This window comes from Symphalangus syndactylus, chromosome 5, assembly GCF_028878055.3.
Source record: "Symphalangus syndactylus isolate Jambi chromosome 5, NHGRI_mSymSyn1-v2.1_pri, whole genome shotgun sequence".
In the NCBI taxonomy this organism is placed as follows: Eukaryota; Metazoa; Chordata; class Mammalia; order Primates; family Hylobatidae; genus Symphalangus; species Symphalangus syndactylus.
Window position 1 is genome coordinate 88,061,895 of NC_072427.2, and position 25,179 is coordinate 88,087,073.

The 25,179-nt window shown below is 50.3% G+C and overlaps 1 protein-coding gene across 3 annotated transcripts; it reads left to right on the top strand.

Annotated features, from left to right (window-relative positions):
* Positions 1–696: 696 nt before the first annotated feature.
* On the top strand, positions 697–24,997 carry TMPRSS3 (transmembrane serine protease 3). Of its 3 annotated transcripts, none has more exons than XM_055279805.2 (12): positions 1,307–1,415; positions 6,711–6,821; positions 7,703–7,819; positions 8,220–8,343; positions 11,207–11,332; positions 12,786–12,829; positions 13,601–13,766; positions 14,572–14,741; positions 16,577–16,672; positions 19,985–20,130; positions 20,803–20,955; positions 23,899–24,997. In XM_055279805.2, exons 1-12 carry the CDS (start codon positions 1,322–1,324, stop codon positions 23,914–23,916), a joined length of 1,365 nt encoding a protein of 454 aa, XP_055135780.1. In that variant the 5' UTR covers positions 1,307–1,321; the 3' UTR covers positions 23,917–24,997. The 3 variants fall into 3 exon arrangements, with proteins under 3 accessions (XP_055135782.1, XP_055135780.1, XP_055135781.1); XM_055279806.2 differs by having other exon boundaries at positions 1,322–1,415; positions 19,988–20,130; XM_055279807.2 differs by lacking the exons at positions 16,577–16,672; positions 19,985–20,130; positions 20,803–20,955; positions 23,899–24,997 and adding an exon at positions 697–807 and having other exon boundaries at positions 1,271–1,415; positions 14,572–14,930.
* Positions 24,998–25,179: the final 182 nt, after the last annotated feature.

The window sequence follows — 25,179 nt, forward strand, 5'->3', positions numbered from 1 at the left end:
ACCACAGCCTGTTTGGGAGGGGAGGTTCTCACCCAGGTTCCATCTTTCAGAAGCCATTTGCCCACTTATTCTTTTTACGTGGTTAAACTATGTAATTTTCTACATGCTGATAGTAAACAGAGGTATCAGCAGGAATGAAAGCCAAAAAATGGCCCAACATGAACTTCTTGCTTTTCTAAGATACTCTTTCAAGCTCTTCTTGCGATAGAAATGAAATAAAAATTTTTGGCACAAAACTCTTGTTTAGATTTTACTATGATCTTGAGAAACACAGTTTGTTTCAAATGGCTTACTAGATCCCTTTGGAATTTCAAACGTTACAACAGGTAGTCACAGAGGGAATGAAAGCGGATGATCTGAGTATCTGTGTTGATGTGCCTGCTGGAGCCCCTGTGGATTTTAGCCCTTGGAGGAAGCAGGTTCCCAGAGCAGCCATGCCTGATACCTGGGAGAGGGAACTAGAATTTAATTGGGAAACTTCTGCTATTTCCCTGCTTCCTCCGCCCTCTCAGAGTTACAGGGAATGACTTAGAAAGGTCTCTGGTCTCCTTGGCATTGTGATAGGTGGAATTCTTTCATAGGAAACACAGCCCCAGGGTTATTTTGATGCAAGCCGTTGGTCCAAAGCCACTCCCCACTTTGCTATGTGGGGGAAGGATTGGGCACCGGACGGCTTGGATACTTTCGTTCTTAATTAGGTCATGCCCGTGTGAGCCAGGAAAGGGCTGTGTTTATGGGAAGCCAGTAATTCTGTGGCCTACTATCTCTTCCGTGGTGCCATCTACATTTTTGGGACTCGGGAATTATGTGAGTACCGAAACTACTTATGCTTGTGGTAGGTGTACCATACGCACAGGGAAAGAATTGCGTTTATGTGGGACAGGTGAAAACAACCGCAAAAAAGCGATGGGAAGGGCTTTGAGTGTGATTTATCTTCTGAAGAATAGCAATACGGCAACTTCTAAATGGTGAGAGGGAATCTCTCTAAAGCAATCGATTTGAAGATTGGTTGGACAAACAACGGGAAAGTCATTGTCTTAGCAGAATTAAGTTCATACTTTTTTTTTTTTGCTAATTCTAGAAGCTTTTCTGTTATCTCCTGTAGCTCAGCCAAAAATGCATTCTCACCAGACGACTGTTTTTCGTTAATCGATACTGAATGCGCTTTGTGTGGACTGTCGAATTTCAAAGATTACCGTATGACCAAGACGCACCTGATGTTACAAGTATAAATAGGGGAACAAATGCTTTCTGTTCTTCCTCGGCTAAGGAGGTAGAGGTGGAGGTGGAGCCGGATGTCAGAGGTCCTGAAATAGTCACCATGGGGGAAAATGATCCGCCTGCTGCTGAAGCCCCCTTCTCATTCCGATCGCTTTTTGGCCTTGATGATTTGAAAATAAGTCCTGTTGCACCAGGTAAGTTGACCCAGGTGAGGACCCTGTGATTTCTGCCCATACCCTCATGTAGGTGACCAATGTGACTGACTGTCCCTGTGGGGGAAATATCTCCCCAGCCATTCTGACACCCACAGGCTGTACACCTGCACTTCCCTAGATCTGCGGAATCTCGGGGAGAAGGGGCATTGGAGAGGGGATGGTTTGGTTAAGCCCCTTGCTCTCTCCCTGGAGATGGGTGTTTTCTTCTCTTGTTGGAGGTTTTCAGAGACTGGGGCTCCGCAATTGCCCTGTCAATCCTGAAGGAGGTCAGATCCTGGCCAGGAAATCTCTGAGTCCTCCAGGAAGTCCTGAGAAGCATGGCCACCAGTCCCTCCGAAAACTCAGGATAAACTGGATGTAGCCAAAGATATTAGAGGCCTAGATTAAAATCCAGCAGCAGATGACAGAGTGTCTCCTAACAACTGAAGGAAAAAAGTTGGTTTTGTAAATAAGTCACAAATGCCTGGTGAAACAGTGGACTCTCTAGCAACCTATACGGGTAGGATCTTTTTGACCAGAGATGGTCAGGACTGGTCAAAGGGAGCTGTGGGGTTGCTGGTTCTGGAAGTCAAGGCTTGGACGCAGGCAGATTCCTGACACACTGGTGCTAGGGAGGAACCACAGGAGCTCTGCCTGAGGTTCCAGAAAGTGGGAGTGGGGGTCACCCTAATGATTTCTTTTAAACCACCTGGAAAATTGGTTTGGAGGACGTTTGGAAAGGATGGGAGGTGGGAGAAGAGGTTTCAAGTAACTGAAAAGACACACATTTAAAAATATGGCTCAAAATTAGCTAAGTGTCAATGAAAAAAAAAAAAAACCTTGCAATCACCTGACCCCCAAAACTTACCTGGTTTTTATGGCTGCAAAGTCTCTTCCTGCTTTTGCCCGTATGTGTGGTTTCATGCACAGTACAGATATAGGCAGGTGGGTTCTTTCCCATAAAAGGTTTTTATAATTTTTTTCTTATGGAATCACAGTATTCCATCAAGTAGATATGCAATTTACATAGCCATTTGGTCATAGTTTGACCTATAGTTGTTCCTAATATTTTATAATATAAATAATATGAATATTAATAGCACTATAATATTCCTTTCTCTTACTTTTTGATTATTTTGCTATGACTAAGTAGTGGGGAGGAACAAAAACTTTTCCTCGTAAATAGAGTAATGTATTGTTCATTAGAAGAACAATTTAGAAAATACAGTTCATTGAAAAGATTTTTAAAAAATTACCCACAATGGCACCATTACTCAGAGATAATCCTATTAGCAATTTATTATTGAATTTCTTGCCTTTTTCTATCTATGTATCTATATTTCCTTTGGAAGTAACATGTACTATTTGTATTATTTTGAAGCTTTTAAAAAATTTTAACAATATCACCTTCACCTTTCTATGGCATTAAATAATTAAATATTTTCTAGATGTTGACAAATTATGGCTGATGGGTCAAATCTGGCCCACCCCCTGCTTTTGTAAATAAAGTTTTATTGGAACGCAGACATGCTCATTTGTTCACATACTGTCAGTGGCTGCTTTCATGCCATAACAGCAGAGTGGGGTCGTTAGGACAGACCACATGGCCCATAAAGTTTAAGTGCTGTATTTACTATCTGGTCCTTTACAGAAAATCTCGCCACCCCTTTTCTATATCATCTTGTCCTCCTATAGGTATTCATTATATATGTACCTCATTTGTTATTTCATCCGTTCTTTTTTGTGGATAATTTGGTCTGTTTCCTGTGCATCAATATTATAAATGCCATTCTTCTAAGTGTCCTTGGGGGTAGATATTTGCATATATCTATGGTGACATTTTAGGATAAATTCCTAGAAGTGGAACTGCTAGGTCAAAACTTTCATCTGTTTTTGAGCTTTCCGGTGTCTAAGTTTACACAGTTGGGAAGTTTACACAATTTCTACCCCTGTGACTGTAGGTAGGGGGCCATTTCCTTTCACTTCATGTGAACCATTGTGAAGTTGGTATGTAGTTATGTCTCATTTGCATTGTTTTCATTTCTCAAGAAGCTGAAAGCTTTTTTTTTTTTCTTTTTCTTGAGACGAGATCTCGCTCTGTCACCCAGGCTGGAGTGCAATGGCGTGATCTCGGCTCACTGCAACCTCCACCTCCCGAGTTCAAGCGATTCTCTTGCCTCGGCCTCCTGAGTTGCTGGAATTACAGGCACGTGCCCCCACACCCAGCTAATTTTTGTATTTTTAGTACAGGCAGGTTTCACCATGTTGGGCAGGCTGGTCAAGGAGTTGAAAGCTTTTTCATACTTGTGTGCCATTTGCATTCCTTCTTTGGAGAAATGCTGTACATTTCGTTGTTTATTCCGGGCAATGTCCTCAAGAACCAAGCACAGAGGAGGCGTGGGGCCCCTGCAGTGCCCTCAGGGCAGCCTGGCAGAGAAGCAGGGCAAACGGGAATTGATACAAACTTTCGATTAAATGCCAATCTTTGATTTGACAATTTCGGGTCATTTTCTAAATCCAACTTAAATACAGAGCAGCTGGAATGTGAAGATGTCATTCCTGGGGTTCCTGCAGCTTTCTAAGTATAAGACGGAGGGTGGGCATCCTCATAGAGGAGAATTGTTAGTGTGTGGGGGATCCAGGTGTGAGGGTGGAGAGAGGATCCTTTCTGCCAGCTCACCACCACAGATGGGCTGTCCTGGAAGGACTTGGTCTCAGACCCTGAGTTAAAACGGCCTTCATTATCATGATGTCATTCACTCATTCATCTAGCACATTTTTATCAAGGACTACTGTGTGTCCCCTGCTGTTCTAGGTATGGATAATGCAGCCTCAACAAACCACTGAGCTTGTCCAGGCCTAAAACACAGAGCTTGCCACGGTCTCTCATCCTCCCTCACTCTGCGTTCCTCCAAGCCTCCACATCTGCGACGTGCAGCTCCTATTTCCCTGCTCTTCCTCCATCTCCGGCTCACCCTCTCCTCCGCACACTCTTTTCTCCTCGCATTCCACGTGTTTTCATCATTTTTGTCTTCAAATTCTCTTCTTTCTTAGGCAGCCTCAGCTGATATTGATCATTTCATAATCACACTCCTTATTACCAGAGGGTGAAGTTGTGGGCCTCCATGGACAGGCAGGGAAAGATCTTTTTACCTCTTCCATGAGAGAGCTCTCGGCTCAACATGTCTAAGACTAGGAGAAGAGAGGCAGGTGCTAGTCTCATCCTGGGCAATTGTGTGATCCTGGGCGGGCTTCTCTCCCCTTTCTGGATTCCAATCTTCCAAATTTTTAACAAAGACAACTTGGGCATTCATGTATTTTCTGGATTGAAGAGGAAATTTAGGTGAAATGGCCTGCTCTCCCCAGGAGGGAAGAGTGCTAGTGGGAATTCTCCTGCTGCCCAGAGAGGCTTATACTTCTGGCCAGGCATCTGGACACTCCTTACATATTGTTTCCACCAGATTTGTCTGGTTCTAGGGGCAAGAACTGTAAAGGGCCTGAGATGTCACCCTACTTGCAAGCCAAAATTTAGCCCGCCACAGTTTCATGGGTGCTTTGGAAGACACGAGAGTCCTGGGTCAGAGACAAAGGACTCTACTCCTCATGGTGCAGCAAGGGGCACAAGTATCCTGTATGTGCTGGCTGCCTTTGCCTTCTCAGTCCCACAGAGGCGTGTGGAGCAGCCTACGTGTATGCTGCATGTGCAGGCAGTTTGCATTGCTGCTGCATATCCTAGAGTTAAGGGAACCCTCATCTTCATAGTGGTCTGCAAGCAGACCTGTGCAAACTTTGCTCTGGAGGAAGGCATTATATTTGTTAAAATGGACAGTAAACAAACCTGCCTCTTGCTCTGGAGGGAGACGTTATCTGTATCTTCCAAGGCTGTTTGCTCTACACACATTCTTGAAGAGATGGTCTGGAATGAAAGCTGTCAGTGTCTGTGAACAGCAACTGTGGAGAATGGTGTATCAACATTCTGTCCTCGGCTGGACATGGTGGCTCACGCCTGTAATCCCGGTACTTTGGAAGGCCAAGTGGGGAGAATCACTTGAGCCCTGGAGTTTGAGATCAGCCTGGGCAACATAGTAAGATCCCCATCTCTATAAGAAAAAATTTAAACAAACAAACAAAAATCAACATCTTGTCCTTGCATCTCCTCTGGGAGATCCCAGCACTACCTCTGCCTGCAAGCCCCCCATGTGGGTTTCACCCCCTCCTCTGCAGGGGAACAGCCTTGGAAGTTGGGATGCTACATCCCCTCCATCTTAGTGCATAGGGCTGCTGAAACAAAGTCCCCAAAACTGGGTGACTTAAAACAACAGGAATTTATTGTCTCAGTTCTGGAGGCCAGAAGTCTGAATTCCAAGGTGTCATCAAGGCCATGCTCCCTCTTAAACCCACAGGGCACTGTGCCCTACCTCTTCCTAGCTCCTGGTGGTTTGCCAATTATCTTTGGCATTTCTTGGCGTGTAGATGCATTGCTCCCATCTCTGCCTTCATCTTCATGAGGCTGACTTCTGCCTGTGTCTCCTCCCATCCTCTTGCCTTCATGCATGTTTGTCCCTGTGTCCTGATTTCCCCTTTTTGTTTTTGTTTTTTGGAGACGGAGTTTTGCTCTTGTTGCCCAGGCTGGAGTGTAGTGGTGCGATCTCGGCTCACTGCAACCTCTGCCTTCTGAGTTCAAGCGATTCTCATGCCTCAGCCTCCTGAGTAGTTGAGATTACAGGTGCCTGCCATCATGCCCAGCTAGTTTTTGTATTTTTAATAGAGATGGGGTTTCACCATGTTGGCCAGGCTGGTCTTGAACTCCTGACCTCAGGTGATCCACCCGCTTTGGCTTCCCAAAGTTTTGGGATTACAGGAGTGAGCCACTTCACCCGGCTGTTTTCCCCTTTTTATAAGGACAACAGTCACGTTGGATTAGGGCCCACCCTAATGACCTCATTTTAACTAGATGACTCTGTAAAGACTCTCCAGGCCATCTCCAAATAAGATGCAATTCTGAGGTACTAAGAGTTAAGACCTCAACGTGTCTTTCTCGGGGATACTATTCAACCCATAGCACCATCCCCTCATCCCCCATGGAATAACCTGGTCAGAGGTGGAGCAGGTAGGACTGAACTTCTAGAGAATGTGCCCCTTGGTGGGTGGCCCTTTCCCTAATTTAGACACCTTTCTTTGGGCTGAGACTTCTCTGCAAAGAGGGGACGGGGAAAGGATAGCTAAATTTGTAAGTTTCATGCCACTCCAAGTCAAGTTCTGTGGCTTTCTGCTCTTCCTTTTTCTGGTTTTCAGATGCAGACGCCGTTGCTGCACAGATCCTGTCACTGCTGCCATTGAAGTTTTTTCCAATCATTGTCATTGGGATCATTGCATTGATATTAGCACTGGCCATTGGTCTGGGCAGTGAGTACAATTCATTATTTAGTAGGATCTCAAATACCTAGCCAAGTAGTTAAACTTTCATGAGCGCCCCCTCTCACCCCGGCATTTTGCTGCTGCCCAGCCTTAATTACTGGGGGCAAACATCCTTTTGGTTTGCTGACTTGAAGTTTTATTTGCCCACATGAATGTAAAGTCAGTCTGGGGTGCAGCGAGGGCTGCTGGCCATGCTCATGGCTTTGTCACCAAGGAGCCTGACCAGTTAGGAGTGGCCAAAGGCAGCTGATGAAATAGAATCCCGCAGGTGGGAAGGAGGCACTGACCGGGGCAGCAGGGAGAAGACAAAGAGACCCATTCATGCAATGCAGGCACGCCAGCTGTTTTTACAATAAGGTGCATGTGGCTTTTGAGAAAGTGGGTCATTTGGATGGAGGGTCTTTAATAGGGAACAATTTTTCTTTCAAATACCTGAATCACAGGTCAGTTCAATTCGCCACCTGCCCCACTGTGTGGTCCACAGTTCATTCACTTTCTGCCCTCGGTAAGAGAAATCGGGAAGGCCAAGCGGTTCTCAGTCAGGACTCCTTGCTCGGCTGGCTCAGCAGGTCGGCCCCCCGCCATGCAGTTTCTCTCTTGACCTTGAGCCCTCCAGAGTCTAAATTCACCTTGCATTGTGGTTCCCGGGCCAGGCCACATAGCGAGATAAAGTGGGGCACAGCAGCCCCACCCCTTGGAATTCAAAACAGAAACTGGGCTGCAGGAAACAGGCTGCTGACAGGGATGCAATTTCAATACAGGTTTCATTATTCACGGGCCAGCTCCGCGCTGTGTGGCAGGTGGACAGTTGTTAGTGTTGCACTCTGAAAGAGCTGTTGGTTAATTCCTGCCTTCCTCCCTTTTCCCAGTCCACTTCGACTGCTCGGGGAAGTACAGGTGTCGCTCATCCTTTAAGTGTATTGAGCTGACAGCTCGATGTGATGGAGTCTCAGACTGCAAAGACGGGGAGGATGAGTACCGCTGTGGTAAGGTCATGGCTGTTCCCTGGGGAAGCAGAGGGAAGCAGCAGAAGCTAACCCTGACCCTTCCCATCTGTAAAATGGGTCCAAGTCATTGCCATTTTTAGGTCATGTCCTCAGCTGGGATTGAACTGGCATTTGCCCAAAGACATGTTGGGCTGGGGGTCAGGGAGGGCCTTCCATGGAGCTCAGACTCACTTGGGGAGACCACATAAGCAATAAGATGAGACCTCCGAGAAGTCTCAGGGGTCCAGAGTCACTGCTCTGTGATGGGGAGGCTGCTGTGGACAAGAAGTGGGTCAGATTTGGCAGAGGAGGGGTTTGAGCTGGCTGTGGAGAAACCCCTGCCTGTGGTCTCAGGGTTCCACCGGCCACTAATGAGCCTTTCTTTCTGCGCATCGGCCAGTCCGGGTGAGTGGTCAGAATGCCGTGCTCCAGGTGTTCACAGCTGCTTCGTGGAAGACCATGTGTTCCGATGACTGGAAGGGTCACTACGCAAATGTTGCCTGTGCCCAGCTGGGTTTCCCAAGGTAAGTTAAAGAGCAATTCCAACCCATGGGCAAAACACAGTGAGGATAACAATGAAGAAAGACAACTACCATTTAGCTGGGCACTACTGGGTGGTTTAACACTCTCAGATTCCATCCTCACAGCCACCTTAGGATGCCCGATATCATCCTCACTTCACAGGCAAGCAAACCAAGGCCAGACAGGCTAAGTGACCCGCTCAAGGCACATGGGAAATGGCATGTTTGGGGGGTCTCAGGGCCAGGCCAGGATCGGAGATGCAAACATGCAATAAAAAGCTTCAAAGTAAAAAACAAAAAAAACAAAAACAAAACCAAAAAACCCTCCAGCTCCTCAGCTTGCAGCTCCTAGAGTAGCTTCCTGGACACTTTCCTGCTTGGTCCTGGTGGTCACATCAATGTCCATGCACGCTTCCCCAAGAACCCCACAGAGCCAATTGTCAAAAGTCAGAAATTTAATGAAGACACAATCATCCAGAACAATTGTTTAGCAACATGTAGAACAAAGAACTATAACAGTTGACCATTCACTTTTTAGTGTTTGTGTTGCCTACATTATTTTTTGCATCGGAGTGACATATTTTTGGCCTAGGCATGGGCCTCCTTCTCTCCCCGGCCCCTTCCTTCTGACTTCCTGCAGCCGCTGTACTTCCATGGGTTCCCCTAGCAGCCGCCTTACTCCCCTTTGCTCTCAAGTCTCAGCACTCAAAGCAGGCAGGCTGCATTCTGCTTTGCACTCAAGTAGATGGGGTCGTTAAAGCCACACTGCCCTGAGTCCTCCACAGAGTCTCAGTTTTCAAATTCCATGCATCATATTCTCGGCTGTCTTTCCCCAAAGCCGGTGGAAGCCAAAATGCCCTCCAGCCTCCAGCCCTGAGTTCTGCCTCCCTCTCCCTCCACACCAACTGAGATTCAGAAATGAGCCGTAATTCAAGTTCAATGAGAAGAGCAAAAATCATCCACACTAGTGTCTTCAGGAATGATGTATTACTCCTTAAAGACAAGGAGGAAGAGGTACATACACACATACACACACACACTGCACACAGCTGAGAGCTTCCCCATTGGGCATTTCTCTTCCCCGCTGAGCCTCTTCCTCTGACTCATTGGGTGGGGGGTGTTGAGGGGCCTCCTTTTCTCTTCTCTCTGCCCTCCTCTGTCCTGGAGGACCACCCCTCTGTCTGAGCAAACCCCAAGGCCTCTCTGCTCTGTCATGCAGAAAAACTCAGCTCAATCCCTCTCCTTCCCCACCCAGCAGACCAAAGTCAGGAGCCCCAGCTGTCCCAGGCACCAGGTAGAGGCCACCTCATGGTGGGGGCAGCCTTCCCGTCTCTCTTCCACCCCAGCGCATTTGGTAAAATATTCCTTGTCACCCTTAACACGCTCCCTCTACAAGGAAATCCAGGGAATGCAATGTCCCCCATCTCTCACCCCAATATCGCCTGCTTTATTCTCTATAGGCTTGTTCCTTTGTTCTCTATCCATTGCTTCAGTTTCTAAGATTTATTTCTGCATTTTGTTTTATTTTTTTAAATTCTCCTTGAAAATCCTTCTTTAATCTTCTCTGCTCTACTACATCCTATGTCAGATATCTGTGATTCAAAAATAAATAAATAAATAACCAAAGGACGGTCAAGCTAGATTGCTTGAGTTCAAATCCCAGTGTAGACTCAGGCAAGTTCGACACACAGCTCATGCCTCAGTTTCCTTTCTTAGAAAAGAGGGATGATAATAGCACCTGCTCTGAGGGGAACTGAAGTTCCGATGACCCTGTGAGTGTGGAAGGGCTTGGTGGACAAGAGCACACTGGGGGCGTGTGTGGTTGTGGCTGTCATTGTTACCATTTTGAGACTCGGACAGTTTATGGGGCTCCAGTTGCAGCACTGGGGTCCCCTTGCCTGGCACAAGCCCCGCCACCTGCACTGGGACCAAGCCATCCCAGCAACAATCGGCTCTTTCATGCCAGTGCCAGCGGAATCTGTGCATTGAGCGATCCCTGGAAGGGCTGTGAAGGTCATGCCCACCGCCTTGATTACATTTTCCTCAAAACTCAAAGTTGACTGAACTTTGTATTCTACGTACACATCCCCATAGCATTTACAGTAAGCTGAAGAAATCCTGTTGATAAGCTGGTGTGTTCACCATGAAAACAAGCCTACTGTACTGTGTTTTGTTCATTTCACAAGGGAAGGAGAACATAGCTGTTTATTCACCACCTTCCATCTTGTGACTCTCCAAACATGTGATTCTTTTTTAAAAACTTGCATCACTTTCACCGTTGTTCTCCAGAAGACCTGTGTCCTGGCACTGTGAACATGAGCTGGGCTCTGGTGTTCGTGGAATCGCTTTCTTGTATGTGTTCATCTCTTTCCAGTGGGACCCTGTGCTGGTCCTGGGCAGGTGACGGACGTCTCTCCTGTTCCTCCAACTCATTGTTCTTGGGGAGCTTGGTGTCCCTGCTTGGGTGCCCCCCGACAATACTGCACCTAGTTTTGTGCTCACCTCCCCTCTGGACTTGCTTCAGGCCAAGCAAAGGGCATTTCACTGGAATGTGCAAAGAGTGACTCAACCAAGGACATCAGGAGGTGGTCACTCACTGTGTGGCTGCAGCCCAGGGTGGGTGGACGGGGCCGTCAGGTGCAGGCCAGAAGTGGGGGTCATCCCAGAACACAGCAGGCCTGGACTGAATGCCTTGCCAGGGTGAGTGAACTTCATTCTCTTGGCAAAAGGAAGCCTTTGATGGGTTTGGGGGGACAAAATGACATCCCCCATGTACAATCCCTGTAATATTGTGACTCGCACATCGGTTGAATACTTCAAAGTGTAAAGTTACCACGTCGGGTCTGTGTTTCCAATGTGCTTGCAGCTATGTAAGTTCAGATAACCTCAGAGTGAGCTCGCTGGAGGAGCAGTTCCGGGAGAAGTTTGTGTCCATCAATCACCTCTTGCCAGATGACAAGGTTACTGTGTTACACCACTCGGTATATGTGAGGTAGGTGGTCAGGCGATGCTGTTGTCTGCACAGGTATCGAGTCACCTGCTGGATTTGTGACGCTATGCTCAACTCCACAAGGACTTAAGAGGCATACATGTGTTATCTCAGATGGAAGGTGGGAGTTGGCCACCTTGATGAGACTGGTGGATGCACCAGGCTGGGGGTGCTAGAACCTGGTGCCAACCGGGCAAGTATGGCCCAACAAAGAAAGGGAAGGAAATAGAGTAGAAGGGTAACAATGCTGTGTGTGTGACCAATGTACTGTCATGTGACAGGCACTCTGGATGTGTCTGGGGAATGAAAGCAGGCAAGCAAGAAGGGGGGTGGGGAGGAAAAGAGGAAGGGAGGGAGGGAGGAAGGAAGGAAAGAAGGAAAGAAAGAAGGAAGGAAGGGAGGGAGGAAGAGAGGGAGGAAGGAAGGAAGGAAGGGAGGAAGAGAGGGAGGGTAAAAGGAAGAAAAACAGAAATTAAGATAGAAATTTATCCTTCTTTGTTTACAAAGTATTTTAGCATTCATTATTTATTTTACATGTTTTCCCCAACAACTCATGGGGAAGGTAAAACCAGGTGTCCTTAAATAACCATCAGGTAACTGAAACTTACAGGGACCACTTGCCTTGCCCCAGGTTAGATGGTGTGCAGCAGATACAGCCGAGAGTTCTGAATCCAATTCCATATTCTCTCCCTGACACCTAGGCCCAAACCCTAAGATGTGCATTTTCTGCTCTGGGAGCAACAGGCTTGTTGGTTTGTCCACAAGGGAAGAATAAGCACCCCGGGACCCACATGCAGTCCGGAAGGACAGCTCATGTCTTGGGTGCTAAATCCACAGTCTGGTGACACTACTTTCTCTTGCATGATGAGCTGGGGCTCAAAAGGCAGAAAACATTACAAAGATTTTGGGATCCCTTTCCCTTCACTATGAGAAAAGCACACACCCTGGTCTCCACCTGTGTGTGGGGGTGGGGGTAGGAATGTCAATTTGGGGGCAATCACACTTTGTTGCTCTGGGGAAGAAGTCCTCTGCCAGGTGTGTGAACCCAGGCTACAAGGAATCCTGGAGAGCTTGCCACGCTGTCCCTTGGGCACTCTTGTGTCCCTAGGGGCCAGGAGGTGGAGAACATTGGGCTAAATCGCCATGCAATGACATCATGATATATTGATAGACTATATCTCCTCACACATCCTTTATCACTGGCTATCTAAAGCTTCGAAATACAGAACGGCCTTTGCATACACAATACTTCACTGTTAGTCAAGTGTTTTAGAATGAATTGTGTGACCTCATCCTCATGTTTGTTTTTTTTTTTAACATAGACTAAAATTGTAATCTATATTCAAGAGAGGGAGAAATAGAATTTATTTTTGTTACCCTAAGATTAAGTTTTTCAGAGTGTTCCTTTCACAGATCTGGGACATTTTTCATGGAGCCTACTTTTTCTCCGCTTTAGGGAGGGATGTGCCTCTGGCCACGTGGTTACCTTGCAGTGCACAGGTAAGAGTTCTAGAAAGGCAGGGGTCCAGGGGGAGCAAGCACATGCTGAGTCCTATCCCCTTGCCCTCAGTGTCCTCTCTCCCCATGGGGCTCTGTATCCCTTCCTCCTGGGTGCCAGGCGGGAGCTCTGTGTACCCCTACCTGCCGGAGGAGGAGAGCAGTGTCATCCTCACCAGTTGGCCTCACCTGTCAGGTGGGGGAGGCAGCCAGAGCAACTCATTAGCAGCAGACAGGACCAAGGCCCATGATGTCCCATCACTCTGTAGAGCCTTGAGTCCCTGACTGAGTTCCCACTTCCTCCTTACACGTGCACAGTGCCCACTCCAGGCCTTGGGCAGTGCCCCTCGTTCCTGGCAGAGGGGAGTGCTCACACCACAAGGGTGGGGTCTGAAGCAGTCAGGGAGGTGTGTGCACCAGTGGCAGTGAGGAGGAGGCTGCAGAAGATTCCTGCCTGCTCCTGACATCCCAGGGTGTTGTCATCACTGGGGGAATAGGATGGGGAGTGGCACTGCCAATGCTGGGCACTGACCAAGCAGGGCAGGTGCTTTTCCCACCACATCCCCCACAGCACCCACCATTCTCAGGTCTCCCCAAGAGTCTGACCACCTCCCCTGCTGAGCTCCCCCTTGCAACACTTGTCTTAGAGCTGCTGTGAGCTCTGGGAGCGGGGGCAGTGAGGGTGGGGAGAGAGGAGAAGGTGCATGGTGGTGACACCATGTCCCCCAAAGAAATCTGCAGGGTGGACCCACAAGCCTTTGCTCCCCTCCATAGCCTGTGGTCATAGAAGGGGCTACAGCTCACGCATCGTGGGTGGAAACATGTCCTTGCTCTCGCAGTGGCCCTGGCAGGCCAGCCTTCAGTTCCAGGGCTACCATCTGTGCGGGGGCTCTGTCATCACGCCCCTGTGGATCGTCACCGCTGCACACTGTGTTTACGAGTGAGTGCTGCTGACCACCTCCCCAGACCCCTGTTCACTCCTGGGTCATGTCGGGGTGGGGCTGCTTTGGGTGGTGAGAAGCAGGTCCAGAGGGAAGACAGAGAGACCAACCTCTAAGTAACGTCCAGTTGGAGAGGAGTCTCCAGCCTCACTGTGGACCCATCATCATCAGCTGGGGGTGACTTGTGACCCTGAGCTTGTTTTAAGGATTGTAGCTCCTACAGAAAGGGCAGACAGAAGAGGAAGGAAGCTCTTGTGCTGGAGGAAACCCACAAAAGTGAAAGGACCTAGACCTTCCCATAGCTAATTCCAGTGGACCATGTTATGGCAGAGACAGGGTGAGATGGTGGTGTGGGAGGCTAGAGGGAATATGTTGGGGGCCAGGTACTGGGTCTCTTCTTCTTAAAATCTCAAGAGCTTAGAGTGCAAGAAAACTACAGAAAAGACTTCCAAACACAATGGTTCTCTCTGATATTTTTACCCCCTATTTTGTTGCTGTTTGATGAAGAATGGGCCCTGATAGACTCCTTGCAGTGAGCAACGTTGAGTTCAGCCCTCAAATGCCAAGATGACCTCAGAGGTGCTGAGAGTGAGGCCTGTCTGGGAAACACATGGGGTATGGGTCTGTGTTTCTGCAGAGCGTGGCAGTGCAGTTGCATATACAGCATAAACAAGTGGGGTGATGGGACCACATCTTGCCTGATAACCTCTCCCACCATCTTCCTAGGTTTTCAGGACACCTGAGGTCAATGAGTTCAGTGGTTGGACTTTTCCTGTGCTTCACCTCTTGTTCTTCTCATTTCAGCTTGCACCTCCCCAAGTCATGGACCATCCAGGTGGGTCTAGTTTCCCTGCTGGACAATCCAGCCCCATCCCACTTGGTGGAGAAGATTGTCTACCACAGCAAGTACAAGCCAAAGAGGCTGGGCAATGACATCGCCCTCATGAAGCTGGCTGGGCCGCTCACGTTCAATGGTATATCTGGGTCTCTATGTGGTTCTGCAGTTCTTCCTTTGTTTCAAGAGGATTTGCAATTGCTCATTGAAGCATTCTTATGATGGCTGCTTTATAATCCTTGTCAGATATTAATAATTCCAACTCCTGATTCATGTTGGTGTTGGCATCAGTTGATTATCTTTTCTCATTAAAGTTGTGATGTTCCTAGCTCTTGGTATGACAAGTGATTTTCAATTGTATCCTGGACAATGTGGCTATCATGTTTGCAGACTTGATCTTACCTACATTTTCAATGTTACCCTGTTTAAATGTAGTTTGTAGATCCTGACCTACAGAATGAATGCACTGATGACTCTGCCAGGTAGATTGGTGGGCTGTAGTTCCAACGATAACTTAATTGTAGAGCCTTCGTGGGCTGTGTGCTTTGTCTGGTGCCACCTTCTCCCAGTTGGTGCCACTGGAGGCAGGAAGAGCTTCTTGAGGTCAGACCACCTGGGGCCTCTAGGTGGTGGAAGAGAGTCATCCATCTGTAGGGACAAAGAGCACTTTCCTGTCCAGGAGCCTATTGTGGAGGGGTCACCTCAGCCAGTGCCTCCCACCTGCCTGGTTTCTCCAGGTAGAGGGGCCATCTCGGTTGAGAAACAGAACCTCCCAGGCTGGCCAGGTGGTGTGGTGGAGTCCTCTCATTTCTTTACAAGCTGAAAGATGCTGGGCACCCTCAGCTCGCTGGAAGTACAGAAAAGTTCTCTCCCAACCAGCAGCTCCTAAAGACCCTGTTTCTTGAAAAAGTCAAGCCCTGCCCTCTGGACATTACAAAAATGCCAGAAGAGCCACACCTGATAAACTTTCAAACATCTCGTAGATGCAAACAGAGTACTAGGAGACTACTCCCAAATAAATTAAAGCCCTTTTTCCTTCTCAAGAAAGCAGGGAAAGCATAATAAATCGGTGAATTCCCTCTTATTGGAGCAGAATCCTGCCCCGAGACCAGCTGCAGGCTCTACCTAGCAGAGTCATTACTGCATCCATCACATGGACAAGTAATGCCCGGAAACAAATATTTCCAGAGAAGCAGGAAAATGATTATGGTGGTGCCAGTTTGCCAACTATTATTAATGATATTGGTTATAGGAAATGAGGTGCCAGCACTTGTACTTTGCCAAAGTTTCAAGTGAGTTCTTTTACTCCTTCTGTACCTCTCCATTACTGTTCTGCACAGAAAAGCTCGGGGAACCTCAGGGTGTGTTCACATGAAAGCCCGAGGTACTCGCAGGGCACTCTGGCTTTGGGGGAGGCCCACAGGACCCAGCCCTACACACAGGCAAACTTGTCGCCTCCAGATATCCCAGGAACCATAGCAATATTCATGGAGCCGTGTTCTATAAGCAGCACACGCACTGTGATCTAGCCAGGAGTGGGCACGCGCTGGCCTGAGAGCCAGGTTTGCCCCATCGTCTTTTGGTAAATAGACATTTTACTGGACACAGCCACACCTACGTGGGTACCTATCACCTGGGGCTGTCTTCGTGCTCCAATGGCAGCCAGAGACTGCACAGCCCACGAAGCCTAAAACATTGACTATTCAGCCCTCTCCACAAGAGGTGTGCTGACCCTGGTCTAGGCTCCCTCACCCTGCCACGGTGGAGGGCTGTTTTACAGTTTTAAGTGCTCTGGGTGTGGTGGATGGGGTAAGGGGCTCCTGCTGTGAGCTGATCGTTTTCAAGTAACCAAGGGCTTGACCTTCCTTCCCTTGGGAGATAGTTTGGGCTCCTCAGAGGCAGAAGCATAGATGAGATTGTTTTCTCGGACTCCTGCTTCAATTGAGTTGAGAACTATTGTTTCCCTTCAAACAGAGATGATCCAGCCTGTGTGCCTGCCCAATTCTGAAGAGAACTTCCCCGATGGAAAAGTGTGCTGGACGTCAGGATGGGGGGCCACAGAGGATGGAGGTTAGTGGGCTGAAGCCAAGATTCTGAGTCCGGGAGCTCAGAACCCAGAGGGCTGTGGAGGGGGCTCCCCCAATGTCCCAGTGTGATGTTCCCATGGGCTGCCCAGATACCCTGGCCAAGGAGTGCATGTCAACTGCTCAGGACACACAGTCAGCTGAGGAACTGTGGGTCAGGAGTCATGGTTCCATTGTTATGGGGACAACATGACCCTGCAGACCTTCTCAGGAGAGAGTTAGACCTTCTCGAACACAGCAGGTGTTTCCCTTCCCTTGCCCGGAACCCTGGCCTTGTTAACTGAGGACATACAGAGCCCACCTAGACAACCCTCCCAGGCTTCATTCAGAACTCAAAGATTCGTGTTTGTGAAGACCCTTTGCCTTGTGGGACTTTGGAACATGTGTTCTTTCATCCTACAAAGAGCAAGTGGAAGCAGCAGCAGATGAGATCGCTGTAATAATAAGGGAAGCAGGAGTGGCAGTAACCATAGTTCAAGCAAATGAAGCCTGGGCCGCCCTTTCCTAAGTGTGGGTACAGAGCTGGTCATGAGTCTTAGGTTTTTCCATCAATCACTTTCTTTGTTAGTAGGAAGAGGATTCATTTTCTGTGGCTGCTGTAACAAATTATCACAGTGTGGGTGGCTTAAAACGATGGAAATTGGCCAGGTGTGTTCACTCACACCTGTAGTCCCAGCACTTTGGGAGGCCGAGTCTATGTGATCCCTTGAGGCCATCAGTTTGAGACCAGCCTGGGCAACATAGAGAGACACAGTCTCTACAAAAGATACAAAAATTAGCCAGCCATAGTGGCATGCACCTGTAATCCCAGCACTTTGGGAGGCCAAGGCAGGAGGATTGCTTGAGCCCAGGAGTTTGAGACCAGCCTGGGCAACATAGCAAGACCCTGTCTCTATAAAAAAATTAAAAAAAATTAGCCTGGGGCGGGTGCGGTGGCTCATGCCTGTAATCCCAGCACTTTGGGAGGCCGAGGCAAGTGGACCATTTGAAGTTCAGGAGTTTGAGACCAGCCTGGCCAACATGGTGAAACCCTGTCTCTACTAAAAATACAAAAATTAGCCAGGCATGGTGGTGCACACCTGTAATCCCAGCTATTCAGGAGACTGAGGCTGTAGAATCACTTAAACCCAGGAGGCAGAGGTTGCAGTGAGCCAAGATCATGCCACTCCACTCCAGCTTGGGAGGAGTTCATTTCATTTCAAAACAAACAAACAGAAAAAAAAACAAAAATTAGCCTGACATGGTGGTCCCAGCTACTCAGGAGGCTGGGGTGGGATTGCTTGAGCCCAGGAATTCTAAGCTGCAGTGAGCCGTGATCATGCCATCATACTCCATCCTGTGTGACAGAGTGAGACTTTGCATTTAAAAAATCAAAAAAAAAAAAAAAAAAAAAAAAGAAGACATGGAGATTTATTTCCACACCCAGTTGAGGTGTCTGTTGTAGGGTGGTTTTCCTGGAGGCTCTGACCCCTTTCCTTTAGCTTCTGGTGGTGGTGGCTGCAGCTGCAGGGTCCACCCTAAACGCAGGGAGAACTCATGTTGAGATTCTTACCTTAATTACATCTGCAAAGACCCTATTGCAAACAAGGTTGGGCTCCATAGTGGCAGTTAGGCATATTTTGGAGGGGCCCACAGTTCAACCCAAAACAGGAAGTTCAGTGTTTTCCTCTCAACACCGATTACTTGAGCCCATCCCCGGCTGAAGGCACCCAGGGGCTGACCCGGGTGCTTTGAGTGTGCGGGGCCTACTTACCCCCCACACACTGGCAGTGCTGCCCACCCGGCCGAGGGTACCCACAGCTCTTTGTAGTTTCCAACCCATCCACATGGCCCAGGCCCAGTTCTGTGCCAGTGTGGCTGGTCCAGGGCCCTTCCAGCTTCATCAGAACCAGCACCCCTGGTGTGTGGTGGGAGCTGGGAGACCAATCTATGCTCCCCTTCCTCTCATGGTGGGCTCTCATTCAGGACCACCCAGCCCACCAGAGTCATTCTAACGACACTGGGCTCTGAAGAGGAGTCTGTGCAACAGCTTCATCCTCCCAGGAGATTCTCCATCCCGCTGCAGATTTGCTTCTCACTGTCAATCTGCTCTGTCCAATGCAAAAGGTCCGATGAGCCCCTGTCCTGATGTGGCTTCAGCCCCAGCCTGTGCTGGAATCTTCTCCCATAATGCATTGAGCTGTTTCGCCATGTTCCAGGCAGGAAGCTGAGTGTCTTGTGATACCATGTGCTCCTCAGAGCAGCCCCTCAGGGTCCTGTCATTGTGTGATTTTGTTGTCTCCATGGAATCTATGGAGTCTTTAAAACACCAAGATGCCTGGGTCACAAACCAGCTGAGTTGGAGGGGTCCATCCCTCAGTGTCGGGGGGGTGCTTGGCCCACTGCACGTGGATTAAGTCTCCTGTGACTGTTGCAACAAACGACCCCAAATTCATGCCTTAAAATGACAGAAAGATATCATCTCATAGTTAGGAAGGTCACAGGTCCAAACTCAGTCTCAGGGCGCTGGCGTCAAGTGTGGCTGGGCTGGCTCCTCCTGGAGGCCCTTGGGGAATCTGTCTCCTGCATTTCCCAGCGTCTGTGCTCTGCCCACACTGCTTGGCTCATGCCCCTCCTTGGTCTTCCGGGTCAGCAATGCCACGTCTTCAAATCTCTCTCTGACTCTCTGACTCTGGTCCCTGCTCTGTCGTCACAGCTTCTCCTCCGGCTCCTCCAAAGAACCCTGTGACTTCGTCGGGTCCACCCTCTTACTCGGGATCATCTCCCTACTCAAGGCCTGTCCCTCAATGCACCTGCAATGTCCCATTTGCCCTGTAAGGTGACACAGTCACAGGTTCTGGGGATTGGGGTGAGAATGCCTTTGGGGGTCATTTTTCTGCTGACCATCCCAGAGTTCACAAAGACGAGGAGCGAGTGACCTTCCTGAGCCTCAGTTTCCCTCCCATAACCTGGGGTGTTCTGATGGCTGATTGGGCTGGTGCCCTGGGGAGGTGCCTTGGCCACTGTTGCCCCCACTCTTCCTCCACTTTGGACACCTTAGGAGAGTCAGTGGCCCTGCCTTGAGGCAGAGTGGCCCCTTGCGGCCACTCATAGGTGGGCAAGCTCTGGGCTTGACATGCTTCGAGACAGTGGGAGTCTGCTCGTCCCACCCACGGGGCCCTGTCCTTTTCCGCCGTTGCATCACACCAGGGAGCATCCCCCTCGTCCCTCGTTCCCTCGTCCCCCTGGTCCCAGCACGCACCCTCTGTGTTCTGAGCCGAGCTTTCTTCTCACATGCATTCCCTCACTTGCTTTGAAGCAGGTGACGCCTCCCCTGTCCTGAACCACGCGGCCGTCCCTTTGATTTCCAACAAGATCTGCAACCACAGGGACGTGTACGGTGGCATCATCTCCCCCTCCATGCTCTGTGCGGGCTACCTGAAGGGCGGCGTGGACAGCTGCCAGGTATGGGGCCACGGCGGTGGGCGAGGCCGTGGCAGGGTGACTCAGCCCTTGGGACAGGCCGTTGCCAGCATTTCCCTGTGACGGAACAAAAAGTAAATTTACAGGGCGTGGAGAAGAAATTTGCTCAAGATATCACTCCTTTTCCTGGCTGCCAGGCCTGTGTTTACCTAGCGATCCGGCTCTGCTTGGGTGCCGGGTGGTGGGAGGGGTCTCATGCTGCTCCCCTCCAATTCTGACTTTGTGGGGGACCACAGGGGAGGCAGGTGGTGGGGAGGCAGGTGGCGGGGAACCAGTGAATCTGGCTCTCCGACAGCCACAGTGGGTGGGACTCCAGTTCTACCAGGTGGATCACAGGTCACCTGAGGGCCCTGGCCAGGCCGACCCTCCCTCTCACCAGCTGCCCTTGAGCTTCAGAGGGTCAGGGTCTGCATTCTGGAAGGGACACACAGCTGGAGGAAGCACCCCAAAGGGGCCGAGAGACATCCTCTCTTGGGGATGCTGTGTCTGGAAGGGCTGGTGGGTTCCCTTCTGTAAGCTGGGTCATCCATGGTGACGTCACGAAGGGGGATCCCAACTCCACAGCAAGCAGCCTCACACGGCAGACTGTCCACAGAAAGCAACCTCGCATGGCGGTGCCTGTCCCCCAATCTTTGCTTATTTCCTGTCACCCAGGGGGACAGCGGGGGGCCCCTGGTGTGTCAAGAGAGGAGGCTGTGGAAGTTAGTGGGAGCGACCAGCTTTGGCATCGGCTGCGCAGAGGTGAACAAGCCTGGGGTGTACACCCGTGTCACCTCCTTTCTGGACTGGATCCACGAGCAGATGGAGGTGGGTGCGGCGCCCTCCCCAGCTCACGTTGTCCCTGGCTTTTGACCCTAGGGTCCATTAAATGCAACCCTGGTCTTGCTATAAAAACCAGGGAGTGACCGAGTGGTTGTCAATTCAGCAGCAGTGATTTGGTGGCTCCAGGGTGTCAGAGGCTTGTGCTGAAAACAGAGATCACAGCTAGTCCTGGGCAGCTCTGGGTGGGTGCAGCCTGGCAGGCAGAGGAGCTGGGGCCGGGAGGAAGAAGGAGCCTCATGACATGGGAAAGGAAGAGGCAGCGAGGAGGAGCCCCTGCTGGGATGGGGATGGGTTGGGCGTGCCCCGTGTGCCAGGAGCAGGGAGAAAGTGGGAGGGGGCGGGGGGCTGAGACAGTGCGGGAGAGGGACCTTGCCTGCCTGCTGAGGGACTGGAACCTCGCTGGGATCCAGAGATGAGAGGCAGCGTCCACAGTCAGGAGAGGCCTGGGGAGCTCTGCATTGGTGGTGTAGGGGTGGGGGGTCCTGGAGGGGGAGGGATGGAAGTGGGAGGGGCCTGCAGGGGGGCACCCAACAGTGAGGCTGGCTTGGCAGGACCTGGGCATGGAGAGGAACCCTGAGACGGTGGAGGAGGAAGAAGGAGGCTTAGGGCTTCTCTGGGAGCCCGGCAGCTGCACGCTGGCAGGTGCACGCAGTGCCTTTCTCATGTGGGCGCTGGGGAAACATCTGCTGGCTTGATCTCAGCCGAAGTCTCTCACCCCCCTCCTTGGGGTGGTTTCAAACACAGGAGGTCCTCACTTAACACGGTTGATGGGATCTTGGAAACTGCAGCTTTAGAAGGAACAGTGCACACAGGCCCTCCAGCAACGTCCTTGCTTGCCATGTAATTTTGTTATAAAGTCAATTAAAAAAAATTGGTTTCATTATATATCATTTTGCTTAAAGTCGTAGTTTCCAAGAACTAACAATGACGTCAAAGTGAGTACTGTTTTTTTTCCTAATTCAGGTGAAATTTATATAACATGCAATTCACCGTTTTAAAGTGAACAACCCTGTAGCATCAGCACATTCCCAGGGCTGTGCAGCCACCACCTTTGTCAGTTCCCAGCATTCTCATCTCCCAAAAGACACGTGGCACCCTAGAAGCATGCAGTTACTCCCCACTCCACACTTCTCCCCAGCCTCTGGCACCCACCAGTCAGCCTTCTGTCTCCAAGGCTCAAAGACCTTTTTAAAAAGCTCATTTAATTTGAAACAATTGACCAAGAAAGGACATCAAATGCTGAGTGTGCCTCAGGCGTTAATTCCCATTTTGCTCTCATTGATTCTGTGCTTTAAATGAGAAACTACAGAATGGTGCCCACCGGCACAGGGTGAGGCCTGGGACTGAGACCTGGGCTAGTTTCACCTCCAGCACTGCTGCCCTGCAGCCCTGAGCACACCCTCGGGGCGTGGTGCGCGCTGTGCTCGGGCTTGGTGGAAAGTGCTTGCTCCTGCTTGCCTTGCTGGGAGAGGCAGCCTGGCCCCGTACTAGGCACTGAGTGGCCTGCAATGCTCTTCAGTATAAAGCTCAGCTCAGCCCGTCCGCACTGTAGAATCAGGACCAGGATGGACAACTGAATGGGAGACCTCCTCACTGTTCAGGGTGCTGTGGGAGCCTGGGGCACAGAAGGGTCACGTGGGTACAGAAGGCAAAGGGCAGGAAAGGAGACGCTGGTCCTCCGCACGGGTGTGCAGTACATGGAGACGTTCACGGGACACAGATCCCCAGGGGCTGAGCACTGAGCTGGTGATCCTAAAAGTCCCCCTTAAGACACTGAAGGCATAAGGCAGAGAAGCCCACTGCCACGTCTTCCAGCTGTCGTGGGGGAGCTGGAGACAAACGTTCAGAATCAGTCTGGGGAGCCCGCTCACAACGGTTCCACGACGGGGCCGCCTCAGCCCCTCCCATGTCAGCACCGTCCTGGGCCACAGAGCCTGTGACCCTCCCTGTACTACAGCGGAGGTGACCTGCATGAGGCCCCCCAGCTAACAAGGGCAGAGTGTGCGTCACATCAGATCCCCGACGTGGACCCAGTGTGACTGCACAGCAGAATCAACAGATCTCAAACTTAGGGGTGCAGAAGCCTCTCTCAAGCAGTTCGTTAAATGTGAAGATTGCAGGGCGTTTCTCTAGAGTCTGATTGGGAGGTCTGGGGTGAAGACCCTGGTGAATGTGTTGCATGGGGGCTTCAGGGCACACTGAGAAATGCTGGGAGGGTCTTGGAGGCAGTTTCCCCTGTTGTGGTGAAGCTGTGGTGGAGGAGCTCGTCTGTGACGCTGGCTCCGGCGATGCCTGGAGCCCCTGCTTCCTGCACAACGCCTTAGTCATCCGCTGCCTCCAACCCACCGGTGCATGTGTGAGATGCGCAGCCTCAGACACGCCCTTTCCCAAGTCCCTCTTCAGACATCCTAGGGGAGACCCAGAAGGGACTTCCTTTCCTGGGAGCTTTCCAGCGGGCCCGCTGTGCGTTTCAGTTGTCCATTGTGAGGAACGTCAACGTGAGGGCCTTCCGAGGACTCACTGTCTTGCGGGGAAGTGTCCCGTGTGCTAGCTGGTGGCATGCCCGCGGCCTCATCTTCATTTTCATCCAGCACTTTTCTCTATCTAGTTGGGGGTTTAAAACAAAATTGTTCTGACTCAAACCAGAACTTAGGAACACAGTGCCGAGACCTGGAAGGTTCCCATGGAAGTGACGGAACTGTCACAGGGCAGAGATGGGACCTGCGGATGCATTGCTGGTTGAAGCTTTTCATGCCTGCCTGGGATCCGCTCAGAGCTGGCAGCCCCAGGGGGAGGCCAAACTTGTCTTCACCGTGGAGAACAGCCCCACAATTCCCACAGGACAAAACGCAGGTGCCCGCTCCGTCATCATGTTGGACGGATGGCTGGAAGTGCTAAAAGGAATAACACCTTTGTTTTCATTTATAGAGAGACCTACAAACCTGAAGAGGAAGGGGACAAGTAGCCACCTGAGTTCCTGCGGTGATGAAGACAGCCCGATCCTCCCCTGGACTCCTGTGTAGGAACCTGCACATGAGCGAACACCCTTGGAGCGCTGCGTTCCGGCACCAGCACAGGCCCGAAAGACTCACCCTTCCATCTGATTCCAGCACACCCTTCCATCTGATTCCAGCACAACCTTCCATCTGATTCCAGCACAACCTTCCATCTGATTCCAGCACACCCTTCCATCTGATTCCAGCACACCCTTCCATCTGATTCCAGCACACCCTTCCATCTGATTCCAGCACACCCTTCCATCTGATTCCAGCACACCCTTCCATCTGATTCCAGCACACCCTTCCATCTGATTCCAGCACAACCTTCAAGCTGCTTTTTGTTTTTTGTTTTTTTGAGATAGAGTCTTGCTCTGTTGCCCAGGCTGGAGTGCAGTGGCGAAATCTCTGCTCACTGCAGCCTCCGCCTCCCTGGTTCAAGCGATTCTCCTGGCTCAGCTTCCCCAGTAGCTGGGACCACAGGCACCCGCCACCACGCCCGACTAATTTTTGTATTTTTAGTAGAGACAGGGTTTCACCATGTTGGCCAGGCTGCTCTCAAACTCCTGACCTCAAATGATGTGCCTGCTTCAGTCTCCCACAGTGCTGGGATTACAGGCATAGGCCACCACGCCCAGCCTCACGCTCCTTTCTGATCTTCACTAAGAACAAAAGAAGCAGCAACTTGCAAGGGCGGCCTTTCCCACTGGTCCATTTGGTTTTCTCTCCAGGGGTCTTGCAAAATTCCTGAGGAGACAAGCGGTTATGTGACCTCACGTGCAAAGCCACCAACAGCCACTCAGAAAAGACGCACCGGCCCAGAACTGCAGAAGTGCGGTCACTGCACGTTTTTCTCTCTAGGGACCAGAACCAAACCCACGCTTTCTACTTCCAAGACTTATTTCCACATGTGGGGAGGTTAATCTAGGAATGACTCATTTCAGGCCTATTTTCATGATTTCTTTGTAGCATTTGGTGCTTGACGTATTATTGTCCTTTGATTCCAAATAATATGTTTTCTTCCCTCATTGTCTGGCGTGTCTGAGTGGACGGGTCATGTGAATCAAAATCATCCACTGAATTCCAGAGGCTCCATTACTGCCATCTCTCCTGTGTGCATTGCGGACTTGGCATTCTTCTGTCGGAACAGCGTGCTCAGCAGATCAGCATCAGCTCATGTCATACACAAAACTCAAAAGTAGAGCAAGGCCAG

Coding starts and splice junctions, on each gene's coding strand:
- TMPRSS3 (XM_055279805.2), top strand. CDS start 1,322: ATGGGGGAAAATGATCCGCCTGCTGCTGAAGCCCCCTTCTCATTCCGA. Junction 1,416..6,710: donor AATAAGTCCTGTTGCACCAG/GTAAGTTGACCC, acceptor TCTGGTTTTCAG/ATGCAGACGCCGTTGCTGCA. Junction 6,822..7,702: donor ACTGGCCATTGGTCTGGGCA/GTGAGTACAATT, acceptor CCCTTTTCCCAG/TCCACTTCGACTGCTCGGGG.